The following is a 17,277-nucleotide window of genomic DNA, read 5'->3' on the forward strand; positions in this document are numbered from 1 at the left end:
GAGTGTGGATCTCTAGAGACATCCCAACCCTTCACCCCCACCACACTGTCTTTTGCTTAGTAATTATCATGCATATCTTCTTGTACCCTTGAGCTTTCAATGTTTCCATGTCCTTAGATTTTATGTGAGCCTCTCATGTGTATGACATGCACACAGACTTAGTTTTTAAAAAATCTAATCTGACAATCTTTTTTAAAAAAGATTTTATTTGTTTGTTTGTTTGTTTTTATTTGAGAGAGTACACGTAGGGGGGAGAGGGAGAAGCAGGCTCCCTGCTCATCAGGGAGCTCAATACTGGACCCTGGGATCATGACCTGAGCCAAAGGCAGATGCTTAACTGAGTGAGTCACCCAGGTGCCCCCAATCTGACAATATTTTAATTGGTTCATTGAGTCCCTATATTGTTTAAAGTATCAAAATTATTGATGTTTTTGAACCTATATTTTACCAAGTAACTTTTTGAATCCTACTACTTTTTTCTTCTTTCTTGCCTCTTCTTTTTAAAAAATATTTTAAAGTATTCTCTACTCAATGTGGGGTTCGAACTTAAAACCTCAAGATCAAGAGTCACAAACTCGGGGCACCTGGGTGGCTCAGCGGTTGAGCATTTGCATTTGGTTCAGCTCATGATCCTGGGGTCCTGGGATCGAGTCCCACATCAGGCTCCCTGCATGGAGCCTGCTTCTCCCTCTGCCTGTGTCTCTGCCTCTCTCTCTCTCTGTGTCTCTCATGAATAAATACATAAACTCTTAAAAAAAAAAAACTCTTCTGACTGAGCCAGCCAGGTGCCCTATTTCTTGCCTCTTTTTAATTGGTTTTCTTTCCTCTTTTTCATTTTGATGTAAAATTCAGGAAATACATATGTTCTTTTTCTATTCTTTGGATGATTTTTTAATTTTTTTAAAAAAGATTTTATTTATTTATTCATGAGTAACACAGAGAGACAAAGACATAGGCAGAGAGAAGCAGGCTCCCTGGGGGGAGCCTGATGTAGGACTCAATCCCAGGACCCAGGGTTCATGAGGGTAAGTGCCTATTCTTTAAAGTATTAAAGAATACTTTAATTCCACCTCTCTGAATGCACATATGATTATTATCCTCCAGTATATTAATTATGTCCTTCTTTTAACCCTAGAAATTAGACCCTGCTATTAATTTATATTGAGAATATTTATTTGAATTCATATTCATGTGTATGAGTCAGGATTCCATCAGAGAAGCAGGATCACTAGGAAAGATATAACAAGAGTTTTGCCTTGAGGATTCAGTCTTCCTCAGTTGTGGTTAAACCTTTTCTATGATGCTTTTGCATCTGTGTCAGGTCTGCCAGGCAGGCTGTCAAAAATAGAAGATGCATGTGACTTAAGGGGAGCAAGGACAAACAGAGACCTACAGGTGTCAGCTGGAGCCACATCAGTCTCTCGTTACCCCCAGGACGGCAGTGAGGGGGACCTGCAGAGGAAACCGGTGCCCTTCAGCACAGAGCTGAACACCAAGCAGCACAGGAGCTGGGACCTGACATTTGAAGGGGTTACTGAGAAACCTGCTATTGTTCTAAGTGTTGTTCGTTTGTAACTTTCTCTAATGGCTTTGAAGATCTTCTCTTTGACTTTTGTGTTCTGAAGTTCCAAACTGTGAACCAGCAGATAAGCAGCAATGCACATAAATTGCATCAGCATCTCTTGACTAAAAAGATGCTTGCTGCTGCAAACATTCCCATTCTGAATCTCTTGCAAAATGCCTCTGATGGTCCACACCCCTCTAGATCCACGCAGGGAAGGAAGTTCTTAGAAATATCATTTCAGCTTAGCCAGTCAACACAAAATAAATCCACCATGATACTTACCATTGCTTTTGTTTATCACATGTTCTTGTCCCTCAAGAATGTTTTTCCTCTTCTTAAAGAATGTATTTTAAAGATAAATTTGGTTCAAGGATCTTGGTGGCAAACTCTCAGTTTTTATCTGTACATGTCTTCATTTCACTGTCACTATTGAAAGACAGTTTTACTGAGCATATGGTTTTGATCGAAAGTTATTTTGTCTCAAAAATTTGGATATAACGTTATTCACTTTGGCTTCCATTGATACTATTGAGAAGCCTGCTCATCATTCTAATTACTACTTTGTAGCAATCTCAATATTCTCTCCTTTTAAAATCTTCTCCTTGACTTCAGTGTTTTTGCAGTTTCAAAATGTTGTAGCCAGCAATGGACCACTTTTTGTTTATCCTCCTTGTCCAGAGATGCTCCTTAGACCCATTGATTTGAGTTTTTCATCAGTTTTGAAATACTACATCTGCCATCTCTCCACTTCTCCATTCTCTATATATTTTCTCTTTCTGAGATTTTGATTTTTTAAAAACCACATTCTATTGTTTATATCTCTTAACTTCATTTTCATATTCTCCAGCCACTTGTCTCTCTGTGTTATATTCTGAGTAATTTCTTTGATTTTTCTCTTTTCCAATGCACTAGTTTTCTCCTCTCTAATACACCATCTAACCCATCCACTGGGTTTTCTGTGTCACCAGGCACATGCTCACACTGGCATGCAGATACATGCATAATAAGTGTGTATGTACATTCTAGCTCTCTTTTGCAAATCTGCTTGGTCATTCTCTTCAGCTTGTTCATTTTTATGTTCTTCTTCTTTATTTCTTTAAATATTCCAGTCCCATAGCTCAAAAACTTGTAGCTGGGGGCTCTAAAGCTATGGCTTATTGTCACTGCCTATTCTCACTCGCAGAGAGTTAGTGATCTTTGACTATAAGCCTTTGCTTCATCTGAAATCAGCCCAAACTGAGGACATTCAGTCCAGAGATGACTTTCTCCTGCTTCTGCTTGGAGGCAGGGATGCCGCTCTGTCAGGATCCCCTCAGCCCTCACCCCAGGGCCTGGACCCATCACAAGAGGCCCCCGGTCCAGCCTCCCTATATCCTGGCCTCCCTGAGCCTCGGCATTTTGACAGCAGTGCTGCCTCTGCATTTCAGAACAAAGCTCCCCTGGCCAAGCTGTAGGTTCTGGCCCCAGTTGTAATCAGGGCGACGTGGGAAGAAAGGGGAAAGGCAGGATCACTGAAAAGTCCCAGTACTTCTTATAAGGCTGTGATTCTTTGAAGAGTGTGTCCTATCTAGGGCTTAGCTGTTTCACATCAGTAGGGCTCCTCAACCAGTCTGGTGGGGCAACATGTTAAAAGCCAAACGATTGGCTTTGCCACAATGGAGCTTTCAAGGCCTGTTGAATTTTCATTGAGTGGATGTTTTCCAGTGGGTTGTTGTGGGTTTTATTGCTTATGGAAGAGGATGCCTCAACTGATTTCATTGGGACCATGGCCCTGCCAATGCCTTTATTTTGGTGGACAGGGCAAGCTGGAATGAGGCCCTATGCCAGGCCCCTTCTATATATAAATGACCCCTAATTGACGCTCATTGATGGGAATTTTACTCCGTTTCCTTTCTTTCCTCAAAAGATACGGTCTTTCAGAGTCTGGACCTTTGAGATGAAAGGGTTTATTTTAATCTGAGACCGAGTGTACAGACAGACAGAATGCAAGCCAAGCCAAGTGGGTCCATAGATTCGAACCAGGAAGTCTGTTCCATGTTCCCAGGCTTTCCTGGTCCTAATCTCCTCTGAGGGCTTCTTACCAAGTGGCCCTCCCTGCTCCAGGGACACCATAGGCTCAGGGGACAGTGTTGTAGACTCTGTAGTCATCCTTCTGGGTGATGTGCAGCTTCCAAGGGAAGAGGTGCTTCTGGGAGGGGAGACCTTGGGCCTGCTTCACCATGAGCGCCACGTCCTCGTCTGACAGCAGCCGCACCAGATCCCCCTGAGCATCCCGGTAATTCAGGGCGATGTCTTCCCTCTGGAACTCCCGCCTGGGCGGGAAAGATCAGGGTTAATAGAAGGTCCAGGGGCCTCGGGCCTAAGCCTAAGGGATACAGGGAAAGGGGGCTGAGGGCTTTTGAGAGCCAGGAGCTAAGAATCAGAAGAGATCAGAGCTTGACACAGACCTTATCATCTGTGTGGTCCAACCTCCCACTGTACAGATGGAGAAACTGAGACAGGGGAGAAGAGGCTTCCACAACAAATTAGTGGCACAGCCTGAAGTGCTCTGTGTATAAATGTGCAGAGTTAAGAACCATCGTGGGGAAGAGGAGTGGGTTTGGCCAGGCACAAGCCACAGAGGATAGAGCCCCCGAGAGCTATTATCTGTGTGAAGGCTGGGGGAGAACTCTATAAGGATTGGGACCATCTGATGCGGGGTGCACGTGACTGGTGACAGTAAAAACTGATACAACCGTTCTATAGGTAACTTGACAAATGGGGTGGGAAGCCTAACAGACTTGCAAACACCTTGATTTCAAAATTCCACTTCTAGAAACTCATCCTGAGGGAAAATTGGGCAAGTCACCAAATATGAGAAGCACAGCATTATTCCTGGTAGTAAGAAAGTGGAGGATAATCTAAATGGCCAAGAAGAGGTGACTACATCGACTATGGTGCATCCCCGGCATGATACCATGCAGCGAGCTGTCGTCATAATTATGGGGTGGGGGTGGAGGTGTGCACTCAAGAAATCTAGATGTGCATCTAGTAATGAGAGGAGAAATATTATGCATATACATTTCACTTCTTTATACCTTTCTGTGATTTCTGACATTTTTTTAATGATGAAAAGGAATTACTTTCATAGTCAGGAATAGAACAATTCCATTCTGTGTGAATAAGCTGGATCTTGGGAGGTGGTGGTTCTCTGATGGCACAGGACCCAAGTCCAAGGTTTTTAGCTAGGAAGACTCTAGCTCTGGCTGCAAATCCACACTCGCAAGCTGTGTGACCTCATCCAAGCCCCTGTATGTCGCTCTGCAGACCCCCACTCATCTCCGTCATGGGGAGCTGGTGTCTGCCCCGCGGGGCCAGGCTGGGGGTAAAGCAGAGGCAAAACACCTCGCACCTCCATGCACTGTGTTCCTTCCTCTGTTTGCTCCCCCAGGGGGCTGGCCCACCACCTCCACCCCCTGCCATCTCCCACCTCTCACCTCATGAGCTGCATCAGGTCCTTGAACAGAGGGGTGCTGCTGAGCTCTTCCTCCACCGCGATGTCCCTAGGGGACAACGGGCAGTGGTGAGGGGGCATCAGGCTGGAAGGGGACCCGGGAACAATAAGGGCAGGATCACAATGGATCTTGACATCTTGTCACCGAGGTAAGGCTTATCTATAGGGCAGTGTGAGCCACTGCAGGCTTTTAGTCGAGTGAGGGGAGACCTACTTTGGGTCTCAGAGCCCAGAGTGGGATGTAGGGGGTGGGATGGGGGTGGGGGCACAAACTTGGTGGTGCTGATGGTGTCTTCGTAGTAGTAGCAGCGCAGCCAGTTGGTGGGGTCTTCCTCCTCCGGGAAGTCCTTGAGGATCTTCACGAACGACTGTGGGAAGATGCCCGTGGCTCCCCGGACAGTGCCCTGAGGAAGAAAGAAGGAGCTGCCCTCTCGGTGGGAGGAGAGGCAGCAGGGCTGAACCACTCCCCTCACCCAGGCCCCCTTATGATGATGCAGACAAGGTCGTATGCAGAGGTAGGAGAAAAAGTGACCAAGGTCGCCATCCTGTTCACCCCAAGAAGACTTATATTTCCATTCTAGAATACGTCAAGATCTCTTTATCTGGAAAGCTCATTTCATCTAATTCAGTCATTCATTCACAGACTTCATGAGTCCCGGGCACAGGACAGGCTCTGGGACTCAGAATGGATGGCAGTCCTTGCCCTTCCGCTTGCAGCTGTGTTATAATGGGTGACGCAGGGAAGCAGGTGAACTTCATGCTGAGCCAATGGCCGGAGGCATTAAGGAGGAACACAGATGGGGGACAGAGATGACATGGTGGCTCCCTTCACTCATTCATTCATTCATTCATTCATTCATTCTACGGACACCACAGAGCACCTGCTCTAGCCCCAATGGCCAGAAATCTCTTTCCAGCCCAGGCCAAGCCCAGCCACTGCCTGTGCTTTGCCCACATGTCCTCTTAATCCTCACAACCCTAGAGAAGACATATTATCCACATCCCATTTTGCAGACCCGTAAACTGAGGTCCAAAGTAATCCCCTCATCTTCCCCTAAAGCTGAGGCCAGAAGTTGGCCAACCTTCTCACACAGAGAGCTTTTCAGAAAATAGGAAGGTAGCAAGCATTTCCTATTTCTGGAGCATTTCCCAGCAATACCCGACAGCTGTAAGAGCCTTAGTGTCCCGGGGCCTCTGGGTGGCTCAGTGGTTGAGGGTCTGCCTTCAGCTCAGATCGTGATCCCGAGTCCTGGGATCGAGTCCCACATCGGGCTCCATGCGGGGAGCCTGTTCTCCCTCTGCCTGTGTCTCTGCCTCTTTCTCTGTGTTTGTCATGAATAAATAAATAAAATCTAAAAAAAAAAAAAAAGAGCCTTAGTGTCCCAGGACAAGTCAGTGAGACAGATGGTCCTGCGGCTTTCGAGCCCCTGGCCACCAGGGACCCTCCTCTCCCCTCGAGTCCCCCTGGGGCTGTCCCCCATCTCCTTCAGACACCTCTTGCCTCAGAAGCCTCAACAAAAATGGAATTTTGTGTAGGAACAGCAGGACCCGATCCAAACCGCTGGAACCAGAGCCAGGACCTCCCATCTCCACTCACTGAGTTAGTATGAGTCCCTGTAGGGGCCACAAACCAGGTGTGCATGGAGACAAAGCAAGGATCAAGACAGGCCTCTTATCTGACCTTCCCAGCAGATGGATGCATCTAGGCCCTCTATGGGCCAAGCCCCGCATAGCTGCGCCTGGGTCAGCCCTCCCAGGATGGCTATGAAGAAACTGCCAGCTATCTCCGTTTACGGAAAAGGAAACCACAGGGTTGAGCAAAGTTCCCAGAGACGCAAAGCTAGTTGAAAACAAGTAGGAAATGACACCAGACAGGCCGACTCCAGAGCTCAAGGTCGGCATCACTATCTTGTCTCACTGCCTTCAAGTTAAGGGACATCATCCCAGGTGACACACCAGTGCGTCTTGGCTGCGGGTGATTTTGCGCCCCCCTCCCCCGCCAGCCAAATGTCTGCAGATGTTTGATTATCAACTGCAGGGGTGCTACTGGCATCTAGTGAGCAGAGCCCGAGGTTGTGGCTAACCCCCCTACAATGCACAGGATGGCCCCACACCAAAGAATCATCTGGCCCCAAGTGTCAACAGTGCCGTGGCTAAGAAACCCCGAGATAGACCAAGATATTAAATTCAGTAGATTAACCGACTTGCCTAAAGCAACTGTTTGTTGGGGTCAGAACCAAAGGGAAGTGTGGTCTCCAGAATCTTCTGCCCCATTCACACAACTGCCTCCCCATGGCTGTACTCCTCGGCTGCCCCCACCCAGCAGCTCTGATTCCCAGGACCGTCTGCAGATGGCATCTCTTCCCTGAGCCAGTCCCCACCCCTGCCCCCCTCTGGTCTCCTGCCACAACCAGACGCAAAACAACCTCACCTCCAACTTACCTCCAACCTCACCTGCATCCTCACCTGCACCTTCACCTCCAACTTCACCCCCATTCACACACCAACCTCATCCCCATCCTCACCTCCAACCTCACCCCCATCATCACCCCTAACCTCACCTCCAACTTCACTCCCAACCTCACCTCCAACCTTACTCCCATCCTCACCAACCTTACCCCATCGTCACCCAACCTCATCTCCAACCTCACCTGCATACTCATCTGCATCTTCACCTCCAACATCACCTTCAACCTCACCCCCGACCTCACCCCAACCTCATCCTCATCCTTACCTCCAACATCACCTCCAACATCACCTCTAACCTTACCCCCATCCTCACCTCCAGCCAGTCTTTATTGATCCGACTGAGAAGGATGATCACATCTCCAGCTTTGAAATTCAGCTCCAGTTTGCTGTTGCCAGTGAAGTCAAACAAGGCCTGGGAGAAGAGTGGAGTAGGGCAGGAGGGAGGAAGCATCCACTGAATTCCTACTAAAGTGCTTTGCATACTTCAGCGTCCCAGTTAACAGCTGAGGACACTGGCCCAGGAAACATGACCGACTTGTCTGAGGCCACGCCATTTGTTAGTGGGGAAGCCTGGATTAGAACCCAGGTCTCGGGGATCCCTGGGTGGCTCAGCAGTTTAGCGTCTGCCTTTGGCCCAGGGCGCGATCCTGGAGTCCCGGGATCGAGTCCCACGTCGGGCTCCCAGCATGGAGCCTGCTTCTCCCTCTGCCTGTGTCTCTGCCTCTCTCTCTCTCTCTGTCTATCATAAATTAAATAAATCTTAAAAAAAAAAAAAAAGAAAAGAACCCAGGTCTCTCTGACTCCAGAATGGTGCTCCTTTCAGACCTGGTGGGATGAACACAGAGAGGCAAGGATGCAAACTCCCTGGGCCGATCCCCTTCCTCAGTACCCCAAGCCTTGGCGCAGGCTCCAGTGCTCCCATAAGCCCAGGGCGCTGACCACACTGTCTCTGCATGGGTGTCTCCAGGGAGCTGGGAGCTCCTTAAGGACAGGACCTGGTTCGAGTCATGTCTGATGCTTCAGTCCCCTCAGTGGGGCTGGCCTGGAGGAGGCCAGGAAGGCTTGCTGAACGGATGGTGGATAGCTGTGTTCCCCCTGCCTCTGAGTACAGCCTCCTGTACAGCCCCACATTGCCTCCTGTCAGCTGGGACCCCTTGGGACTGAGGCTGAGGCCCCTCCTCCCCGCAGCACCCAGTCCCAATCTTAGGCACACAGAGGGCGCCTGGCAGGAGAGCACAGTGGTGCAGGGTGGAGCCCAGAGGTGGGGTGGGAGGCCTGGCTCGCCGGGGGTACCTCTGCTCGTGGAGCTGCCATGCGGTCAAAGATGGCATCTTGGGGGGACTCGTTCTTGCTGTGGAGAGAGAAGGGAGGCCTATCAGTCCTCCCGGCCCCTCAGAGCCAGGCTCCCTGCTTCTGTGCCCAGAGAAGCCCCTCTTCAGGGGCAGGAGAGGATGTTAAAAATGCAGCTATGATTGCTCGTCTGGGCCATCATACTTACTCCCTGTTCCCATTGCCCCTGGGAGAGGGACTATATCCTCCTCTGTGGACCAGGAGGGACCGTATCCCTCCTCCACTTAGCGAGGAGGGGGGAGGAATATACACATCTGCTTAGCACCCTAGCTTATCAACCCTTTCACATCTGCTCTTCCTTCTACTCCTCACACCCAACCTCTAGTCTTTCCACCAAGAAAATGGGCTGGAGAAGCACTCTGCATCAGGGCTCCAGGCACAGGGCTGCCTCTTGGCTCAGCTGGAATTGAGACCCTGCCTACCTGTATGTCCCGGGGACATGGCCAGGCATGGAGAGGACACACTAAGGTACTAGCCTCAGGAAGGAGGGAGGATCTGGGAGGGAGGCCGGGGCTCAGGAGCACTGTCCCTGGAACTCTTAGCAGCAGTAGCCCGGCCTTGGGAAGCCTAGCCCTATTTCAGTGGTTTAGGTTTTCTGTGATTGGAAAGACCCTTAGGAAGGAGCTGGGTGGGAGTAGTGGGCTCTTTAGAATCTGAGAGGAAGCAGCAGCATCTTCGGAGGCCAGTGTGACACACCAGGAGTCACAGCCAGCCCCATGGAACTGCAACTGAGGCTGGGCACAGGGCATCCCAGGAGATACTCTGGGAGCATCTGCGGAGAGAGCAGCTCCTCCTTTCCTCCCCCTCAGCTCTCTCCAGGCACCCCAAGGCCTGAGGTACCCCCAGTGGGTGCTGTGCCACCAAATATCCCCATCAGTGGCCCAGCCCCTGTCCTCCATCCTCATCGTCACACACATCAGAAGGCACCCACCTTCTATCCCTCCAGGCCCTGTGCTTGGTTTTCCAAGCTCATCTAACAAGCAGAACCTCCTGGGGTGTTCAGGGATCGAAGTGATCTCTAGGAAAAGAAGCGTCTTTGCAGGGGCGGAGGACATCTGGGACAGAGCACCTGGTTAGGGACACCTGGCATGTGGCCCACGGAAGCACAGGGGCTGGTCACTTACACCTTCCGGGTGCGCGGCCGGAGCCGGCGCAGCGCCTGGGGCACCTGCTCTGAGTCATAGGGTGACTGGTAGAAGAAGATCCGGACGTCCTCGTCCATCAGCACCCAGATGGGCAGGCTGAGGAGGCTCTGCATTTGGGAGAGGAGGCAGGAGCGGGGTGGTCAACAGAAAGGTCTGGACATCCTGACCCATCTGCTCCATTCCCATGTCCCATGCTGGTCCCTCCCTCTCTCTCTCGTAATAAAGCTCTCTGCCTGATCACAGACGCAAGACAGTATTTCTCTTCACACAAGAGAGGCAACATCTCATGAGCTTTCCCCCGGGTGCGAGGTCAGGAGGGGACCAACCGGCTTGAGAACACTTCGTTTGGAAAAGACCTAAAGGCCTCCAGACGTAACACTGATGGTGACGGCAGGTAAAGTGACGTGGTGGTGACTATGCAGGCACCGCACTGAGTACCACCCCATGTGACCTCACTCCGTCTCACAATAACCTCAAAGTTGGTGTGAGAGAGGTTAGGGGACCTGCCCGAGGCCACCTGGCCCAGCAGGTAACAGAGCTGGGCCACCTAGAGCCATCTGTCACCAGGGCCCATCCCCCAGTGAACAATGAGACAATAGTAGGAGGAAGGATACTTCAAATAACTCAAATCAACAACAGTTGGTGGCATTACAGCCTAAAAAATGCTTTCTGATTGATACCTTATCTCATGTCACAGTTGGGGAAACTGAGGCTCAAAAGGGCAAAGTACCTGACCTGCTTGGCAGAGCTAAGAAGCAGTGGAGTAGGGACCCTCACTCAGTGTGATGCTGGTTACTCCCACCACAGGGCAAAGATCCGCAGACCGTGAGGATGCAGAGTAGCCGGGCCCCCGCAGGGTCATCCCCCCCAGCTGCACAGCACAAAGGTCCCCAGGGGTGCCGTGTTGCCTTTGGGTGCTATGGCTCCAGAGGCACCCAGACCCCCCTCCCCTTGGAGAATCCCACGGAGGCGGCAGGACGGGGAGGGGCCCAGAGGTCCAACTCGGAGGAACTGGGAATACAGAGCCTGGAAAGGACAGGGCTGATATATGGGGAGGGTGGGGAGGCGGCCCATAGATGGGCTTCAGGGGACGGACCCTGAGCCAGTGGGTGGCCTTGGGCAAGCGTAATTAAGGGGGGGATGACAATAGTGTCTGCCTTGCGGAATGGCGTGAGGCTTAAAGGAGCGATACGTGCACAGCATTTAGAACACTCCGGGCATCTAGCGGGGCCCCTGCGGAGTTGGGATCATCCGCCGTCGCTGTCACTTTCATTACAACGTAGCGTGGGGGTGAAATCTGGCCCTGGAGTCACAGAGCCACGAGTTCAAGTCTCCGCCCTCCTGTCTAGCCGCTCTGTGACATGGAGTGGGCGGCCCCACCTCTCCGTACCTCCACGTCCCCTTGTGAAGAACGATAACAGTATCTAACTCACAAGGTATTGACGGAAATAAATAAGCCTATTTGTTTATCCGACAAACGTATAGCAAGAGGCTCCTGGCTGCCGGTCCAAGCACCCCACACCATTCCAGGCAGCTGCAGGCGTCTTCATCACATGACCCATATTCTCCTGAGGACAGTGGTGAGACCAGTGAGTGGAAGCTACAGGGAATCGGGTCTTTCTAATCGCCATGCAACAGGGTGCGGACAGGGAAGAGTGGTGGTGAGTTCCCCGTCCCCGAATGTTTCAAGCATGGGCTGGGGTTAGCCAGAGCACAGAGGCCTGCAGTGATTGAGTCCTGGGCTTTGAGGAACCGAATCAGACAGAGAGGCAGAGGTGGGATCCTCCAGGCTGCTGGTGGCTGAGCCCCGGGTGGGACGAAGTGCTCAAGCTCTACAGCCTCATCCCTCTCTGTGGAGCTCCCCCCTCCCCTGGCCCTGCAGGAGGGGACAGGAGCCTCCAGCCGCCCTGGAGCAGCCATCACAGTGCACCCCCCCCAACCCCTCCACAGCCTAGGGGCTTCCCACTGTCCCTCCTGTGGGCTCAGAGCAGGATTCCTGAACCGACCACTCCCCTCCTGCTGCTCATTCCGCCAGGGGTTAGCATCTCTCACGTTCTGGAAGCTCCCAACATCACTCCCCTCCCATGAGACCAGAGAGCAGAGCACACTGCCCCATTTCATAGGTTAGGAAACCAAGGCCGAGAGAGCATGAGCAACTTGCCTCAAGTCACCCAAATAGTCAATGTCAGAGCAAAGACTGAAGACTCCTAGCTCTGTGTCCTTCAGCCAGGAGAGTAGAAGAGGAGGGGGAGCCCTCACTGGCTGTTAGGGTGCCTCTGTGCTATGGGGAGAGCTTCCTTCTCCAGTTTCTTAAGGTTGCCACCAAGCCATGGCTTGGATGCCTTTGGTGACAGGGTGCTCACCACCTCATGAGGACCACTGGCCCTTTCTTGTATGGTCCTGATTGGTAGAAGGCTTTTCCTGACCAGCCTGGTCTCTGCCTTCAGGGTGCCTCTTTCTTTGTGCTCCCATCTCCTGGGGATGCAGACAGTTTACAGGTCGGGAAATACCCAAGGGCACCCGGGCAAGGCCCACGAATGCAACCAAATCATCCCATGCATTGGCAAGGGAGGGCCTTTCTCCAGTTGGTATAAAGGCCCTGCGTGAGAGAGCTGGGGCCCTGGCCCGTCATGCCCCTGTTACATAGGTCACAGCTTTGTGATTTCGTGACCCACTTGTCAGAGTCCCCACAGGGCAGATATCAGATCCTGTTTACCTCAGCATCAGAACACCCGGCACAGACAGCAGACTTGTCGATTCAGAGTGTGGTTCCTTGAGCCTTCTCCACTGCTTCCACACCACCCCCAACAGCCCCGACATCCTGTTTCCCTCCTCAATCTCTTTAAGGATTGAAGATGGGGGCCATCAGAGCAGGAGAACGGGCCCCCAGGCCAGGCTCATGGATGGCACATGGGCTGCTTCCCCCTCCAGACCCTGCCAGGGGCCCTCCCAGGGGTCCTCCCAGGCGCCAGGGTGACACGGCCCCACTGTTACCTTCATGTAGGCATTGAGGGCAGGTATCCGCATCTCCGCGATCTCCTGTTTCACACCCACATAGACTTTGGCTGCAGAAATGCAAAGAGCTGCCCTGGGAGCCTGGCCCAAGACCATGGTCTCTGGGCTCCAAGCCACCCACCTGGGCCAGGAATCTTCCCTGCTGGCTCCGCAGGGCTGAGGGGCCACTCCGGCCACCCCACCTTTCAACTTGCATTCTCTCAATTGTCCTGTCACCAGGGGATATTTTTCTTGTCATATTTATTTATTGCCCATATCTCTACACACACACACACACACACTCAGGATTCTTGGCTCCAAGAGAAAAGGAGCTTTGCCTTGCTCACAGCTATATCCCACACCTAGGATGGGGGTCCTCATCCCCAGCTGCACATGTAAGTCACCTGGGCAGCATTTAAAAATCTCATTGTATAGGACCCAGAATAATTAAATCAGAATCTCTGGGGGTGGGACTCGGGCATCAGAATTCTTTCAACCTCAAGGTACTTCTAATATGCCCCCCGAGGTTAGGAACCAAGGCCCTAGAAAAATGCCCCAATCCATCAATATTTGTTGAGTAGATGGATGCATCATTGCTCAAAAGCAAGGCAGTGTGTTCGGGGGTGGGGGTGGGGGGACAAAAGGAAACAGATGATGGCTGACCCACGACAAATGTCGTCCCCAGGAGCCTTAGGTGGGGGCCTTGGTAGAACCGTCCATCCAAAGCACCCCCACCAGAAGACAAATGCCTGGCTCCTGTTGTCTGTGAGATGGGCAGGGGCTGGTGCCCGGCAGGGGTAGGAGGGCAGTGTCTGAGGTCTAGGGGAGGGAGGCATTTGGGACCAACAGCCACAAGAGAGCCGTTAAGATCAGAGGTCAGATTATCTGGTAGTGGGGAGGGTATTGGGAGGGAGGAGAAAGCGGAGGATGGCACTGTTGAGGAGGCCCAAGAACCTTCCAAGGAGCACAGAGAGGGCCGAGAGGGAGGAAGAGAACCCGGAGGAGGTCCCAGAGAGCTTCCCAGAGGAAGAAGCAGGACAGTGAAGGTGAGGCCGGGCTGTGCCCACAGAAGTCCAAGTTAACAACAGGTCAGGGGTCACCTCCCCAGGGGGAGCGCAGTGGGGGGCAGTGGGAGCTGAAACCAAGCTGGCGGGTGAGCAGGGGATGGAGGGGGAAGGGGAACAGTGAGTGAGATTTTGAGGGCCTTTGGGGCCCAAGGGGGCTGCAGCAGGAACACCTCCTTGTGGCACATGCTTGTTCAAAGACAGGAGGACTGAGGCGGTGGGAGAGCCTGGCAGAGTCAATAAATAAGGAGAAGGCAAGTGTACAAGGAGGCGGAGGAGAGGCCATCAGGAGAAAGCCAGGGGGAGGGAGGCAAAGGCCCAATGGGAGACTAAGAGCAGGAAGGTCCCCTGTCCCCTGCAGCCCGCAAACAGGGAAGGGGCAGGTGCAAGCGCAAGTGGCTCGGGAGGAGGACAAGAGAAGCCAGGAGCTCCTGGGGGACAGCTTCAGCGCCTCCGTGGGGCTGCTTGCAGGCCTCAGTGGGAACAGAGAGAGAGCAAGCCAGAGGTAGGGTGTGGAGCTTACAGAAGGAAAGGACAGGAGGTGTCTCTGCTGTGTGTGGCAAGGGTACCTGTATGCGGCCTGCAGGGTGTGGGGGCACCCCGAGACTACCCCGTGTACCCGGCACCCCACGCTCCTGCAGGGCTCATGAGTGCAGGTGCCGAGGAGCTACAGACCTGGGCCGACCCGAGGTGCATGTTTGGGCTGAGCTGGGAGAGAGGCCAGGAGGCAAGGGGTGAGGGGACTGTCCAGTGCCCACGGTGTCACAGCAGACCAGGGAAGGGAGGGGCATGGGGAACTGCCCAAGCTGGGTCGGCTCTAGACAGGGCCGGAGGGGGTGCTGGAGACCAGTCGGCGTGGTGAACGAGGGATGGACGGCCAAAACGAGTGGCCGTCACCATCACTGGTCCCCCGTGACCAGGAGGTCAAGGGCTGCAAGGCTAGAGGAGGCAGCCTGTGACAGCCAGAAGGGGCCACAGACTAACTGGTTGGCATGGAGGCAGACATGGAGTGACCACCAGGGCAGGAGAGCCAAAGGGAGAGGCCTGGGGTGTGGGGGCACGCAGCTCTGTCGAGGGGCAGGGCGCCCAGCTCCCCGGGCCGTGGACTCCCCACCTGGGAGCGTGGGCAGGCTGCAGGTGAAGGGGTTGCTCTTGTTCTCCGGCCCAAACCGCTCCTCCAGCTTGCTCTGCAAGGCGTGGAACTGGCGGTAGCGGCGGTAGATGAGGTACTTGGATCCCCCTTTGGTCTTCACCTCGATGACGAAAACCTAAGGAGGACACAGGCCAGGGTATAGGGAGGCCAGGGACCGATGAGGGTGCGGGGGGTCAAAGGTCCTAGGATTAGAGCAGCCGTTCTCCGCCTCGGTTCTCCCCTGGGGGCCAGGCACTGCCCTGGGGTGGGGGCTGACCTGGGCCGTGCCCAGCAGCTCCCCTGGGCTCGGTCCACCGAGGCCAGCTTCAGCCCTGTCCCCCAAGGCCAGCTGCACCCCTGCCCCCCCGGCCAGCTGCACCCCCGCCCCCCAAGCCTGCTGCACTCCCACTAAGCTGGAATCATCAAATGTGTCCCAAGATGTTTACTCCCAAATAACCCCTGGAGGCTGAAATCGCCCCATTTGAGAACCACTGGGATGGACGGTAAGGGGGTAAGAGAGCTGGAGGTTCAGAGGTCAGAAGCCAAGGTCAGGGGTGTGTCTTACAAAATAGCTGGTGAAGCCCCTCTTCTCCTCGATGTCGGCGATGTTGGCCGAGATGGCGATGTTGTCGGGAAGCTGTTCAAAGTCGCTGAGGGAGGCGGGAGGGAAAGAAAGCCCGGTTACCACCTGACGGGCGCGCTGGGCAAAAGGGTGCAGGCGTGCACCAAGGGTGCGGCCGGCATTCCTTGGTCAACACCCCTTAGGTGCCAGGCCAGGACACGGGCCAGACCCTGAGAGTGAAGGCCCTGGAGATGGGGCCGTATGGCAGCAGCCGTGTTACAGTCCAGAAAATGGCTTGGTGGCTGCGTTGTCATCCGGGAGCAGCGCGTCAGGGAACGTCCTCTGTGTCACACCCTGGCCAGGGCCCTGGGTCACAAAGTTAGCAGGTGCCCCACAGAGAGAATGGTTCATTGTGCCCAGGCCGGGGACGTCCTTGCAGAGGAGGCGGCGTTTGAACCGAGTCTACAAGGTCGAAGGGGAATCCACCAAGCAGGCCCGAGGGGGCGGGAGGGAGGCCTTCCAGGCAGTGGGAACAGCATGTGCTGGGGTTTCAGGGTGTGAGGAGTGGGCTCGGGTCTAGTGTGACTGGAGTTAGTGGGGATCAGAGACTGAAAGGCTGGGGGCAGGCTGAGGAGGGTCTCCAGTGCTGAGCTAAGTAACTCCCGTGGGCAGCCGGGAGCCTAGGCTTCAGAAGAGAGTAAAAATAGTGCGATCCCGGGGTGCCTGGGGGAGCTCAGTCGGTTAAGCATCTGCTCATGGCTCAGGTCATGATCCCGGGGTCCTGGGATCCAGTCCCACATCGGGCTCCCTGCTCTGCATGGAGCCTGCTTCTCCCTCTACCTCTGCCCCTGCCTGCTCCTACTCTCTCTTTGTCTCTCAAATAAGTAAATAAAATGTTTAAAAAAAAAAAAAAGAAGAAGAACAAAACAACAATAGGATCGCAGCTTTAGGAGGCCAGCCCAGGCAGCTGTGTGGAAGGGAACACAGAGACCAAAGGGGCAGAGAAGCATTGCGAGGCCCCAGAGGGGTATAGCCGAAAGATGGGGGGGTGGGGGGCGGCGAGCCAGGCAGCAGGGACAGGAGACAACAGACGTGGGGACACAACCCTTGGTGGACACTGTTTCACTGTGGTGTCCCCTGCTTCTTCCTGCTAATCAAGCTCCATGTTCTCCAGGTGGCAATGTGCCTGGCCTCAAGGTGATAGGCCGTGATGGGTCTGAACCAAACCTAATCATCTCGGTTCTATTTCCCAGCCTCCCCTGCAGCTATAGGACCAGCCATGTGCCCAGTCCAGGCCGATGAGACCTAAGAGGAATTCTGGTGCAGGGCCCTCTCCAGGAGCGTTTATTTTCCTGATCCAGAGGGCCAGACAGGCCAGCAGGGTTTCCTCTCCTTCCCCCTTCTGCCTACCTTGAAAGCAGGTGTGCCATCCGGACCCACAGCAGCCATATTGCACCCATGAGGCAAAAGACATGAGGAAGACCAAAGGAATCTCTGGGATTCT

At 53.4% G+C, this 17,277-nt stretch overlaps 1 protein-coding gene across 2 annotated transcripts in view; it reads right to left on the reverse strand.

The window, feature by feature from the left end:
- Window positions 1-3,492: 3,492 nt before the first annotated feature.
- Window positions 3,493-17,277, reverse strand: part of NCF4 (neutrophil cytosolic factor 4) — a 74,620-nt gene continuing 60,835 nt past the window's right edge. For both annotated transcript variants that reach the window (XM_038550674.1, XM_038550673.1), the window contains 9 exons: window positions 15,777-15,861; window positions 15,194-15,347; window positions 13,016-13,086; window positions 10,001-10,128; window positions 8,820-8,877; window positions 7,840-7,938; window positions 5,331-5,461; window positions 5,041-5,106; window positions 3,493-3,876 (listed from right to left, as the gene is read on the reverse strand). In XM_038550674.1, the coding sequence (XP_038406602.1) occupies window positions 3,681-3,876; window positions 5,041-5,106; window positions 5,331-5,461; window positions 7,840-7,938; window positions 8,820-8,877; window positions 10,001-10,128; window positions 13,016-13,086; window positions 15,194-15,347; window positions 15,777-15,861 (988 nt within the window). In that variant the 3' untranslated portion in view covers window positions 3,493-3,680. The remainder of the gene's footprint in view (window positions 3,877-5,040; window positions 5,107-5,330; window positions 5,462-7,839; window positions 7,939-8,819; window positions 8,878-10,000; window positions 10,129-13,015; window positions 13,087-15,193; window positions 15,348-15,776; window positions 15,862-17,277) is intronic.

The sequence above is a fragment of the Canis lupus genome, chromosome 10 (assembly GCF_011100685.1).
Source record: "Canis lupus familiaris isolate Mischka breed German Shepherd chromosome 10, alternate assembly UU_Cfam_GSD_1.0, whole genome shotgun sequence".
In the NCBI taxonomy this organism is placed as follows: domain Eukaryota; kingdom Metazoa; phylum Chordata; class Mammalia; order Carnivora; family Canidae; genus Canis; species Canis lupus.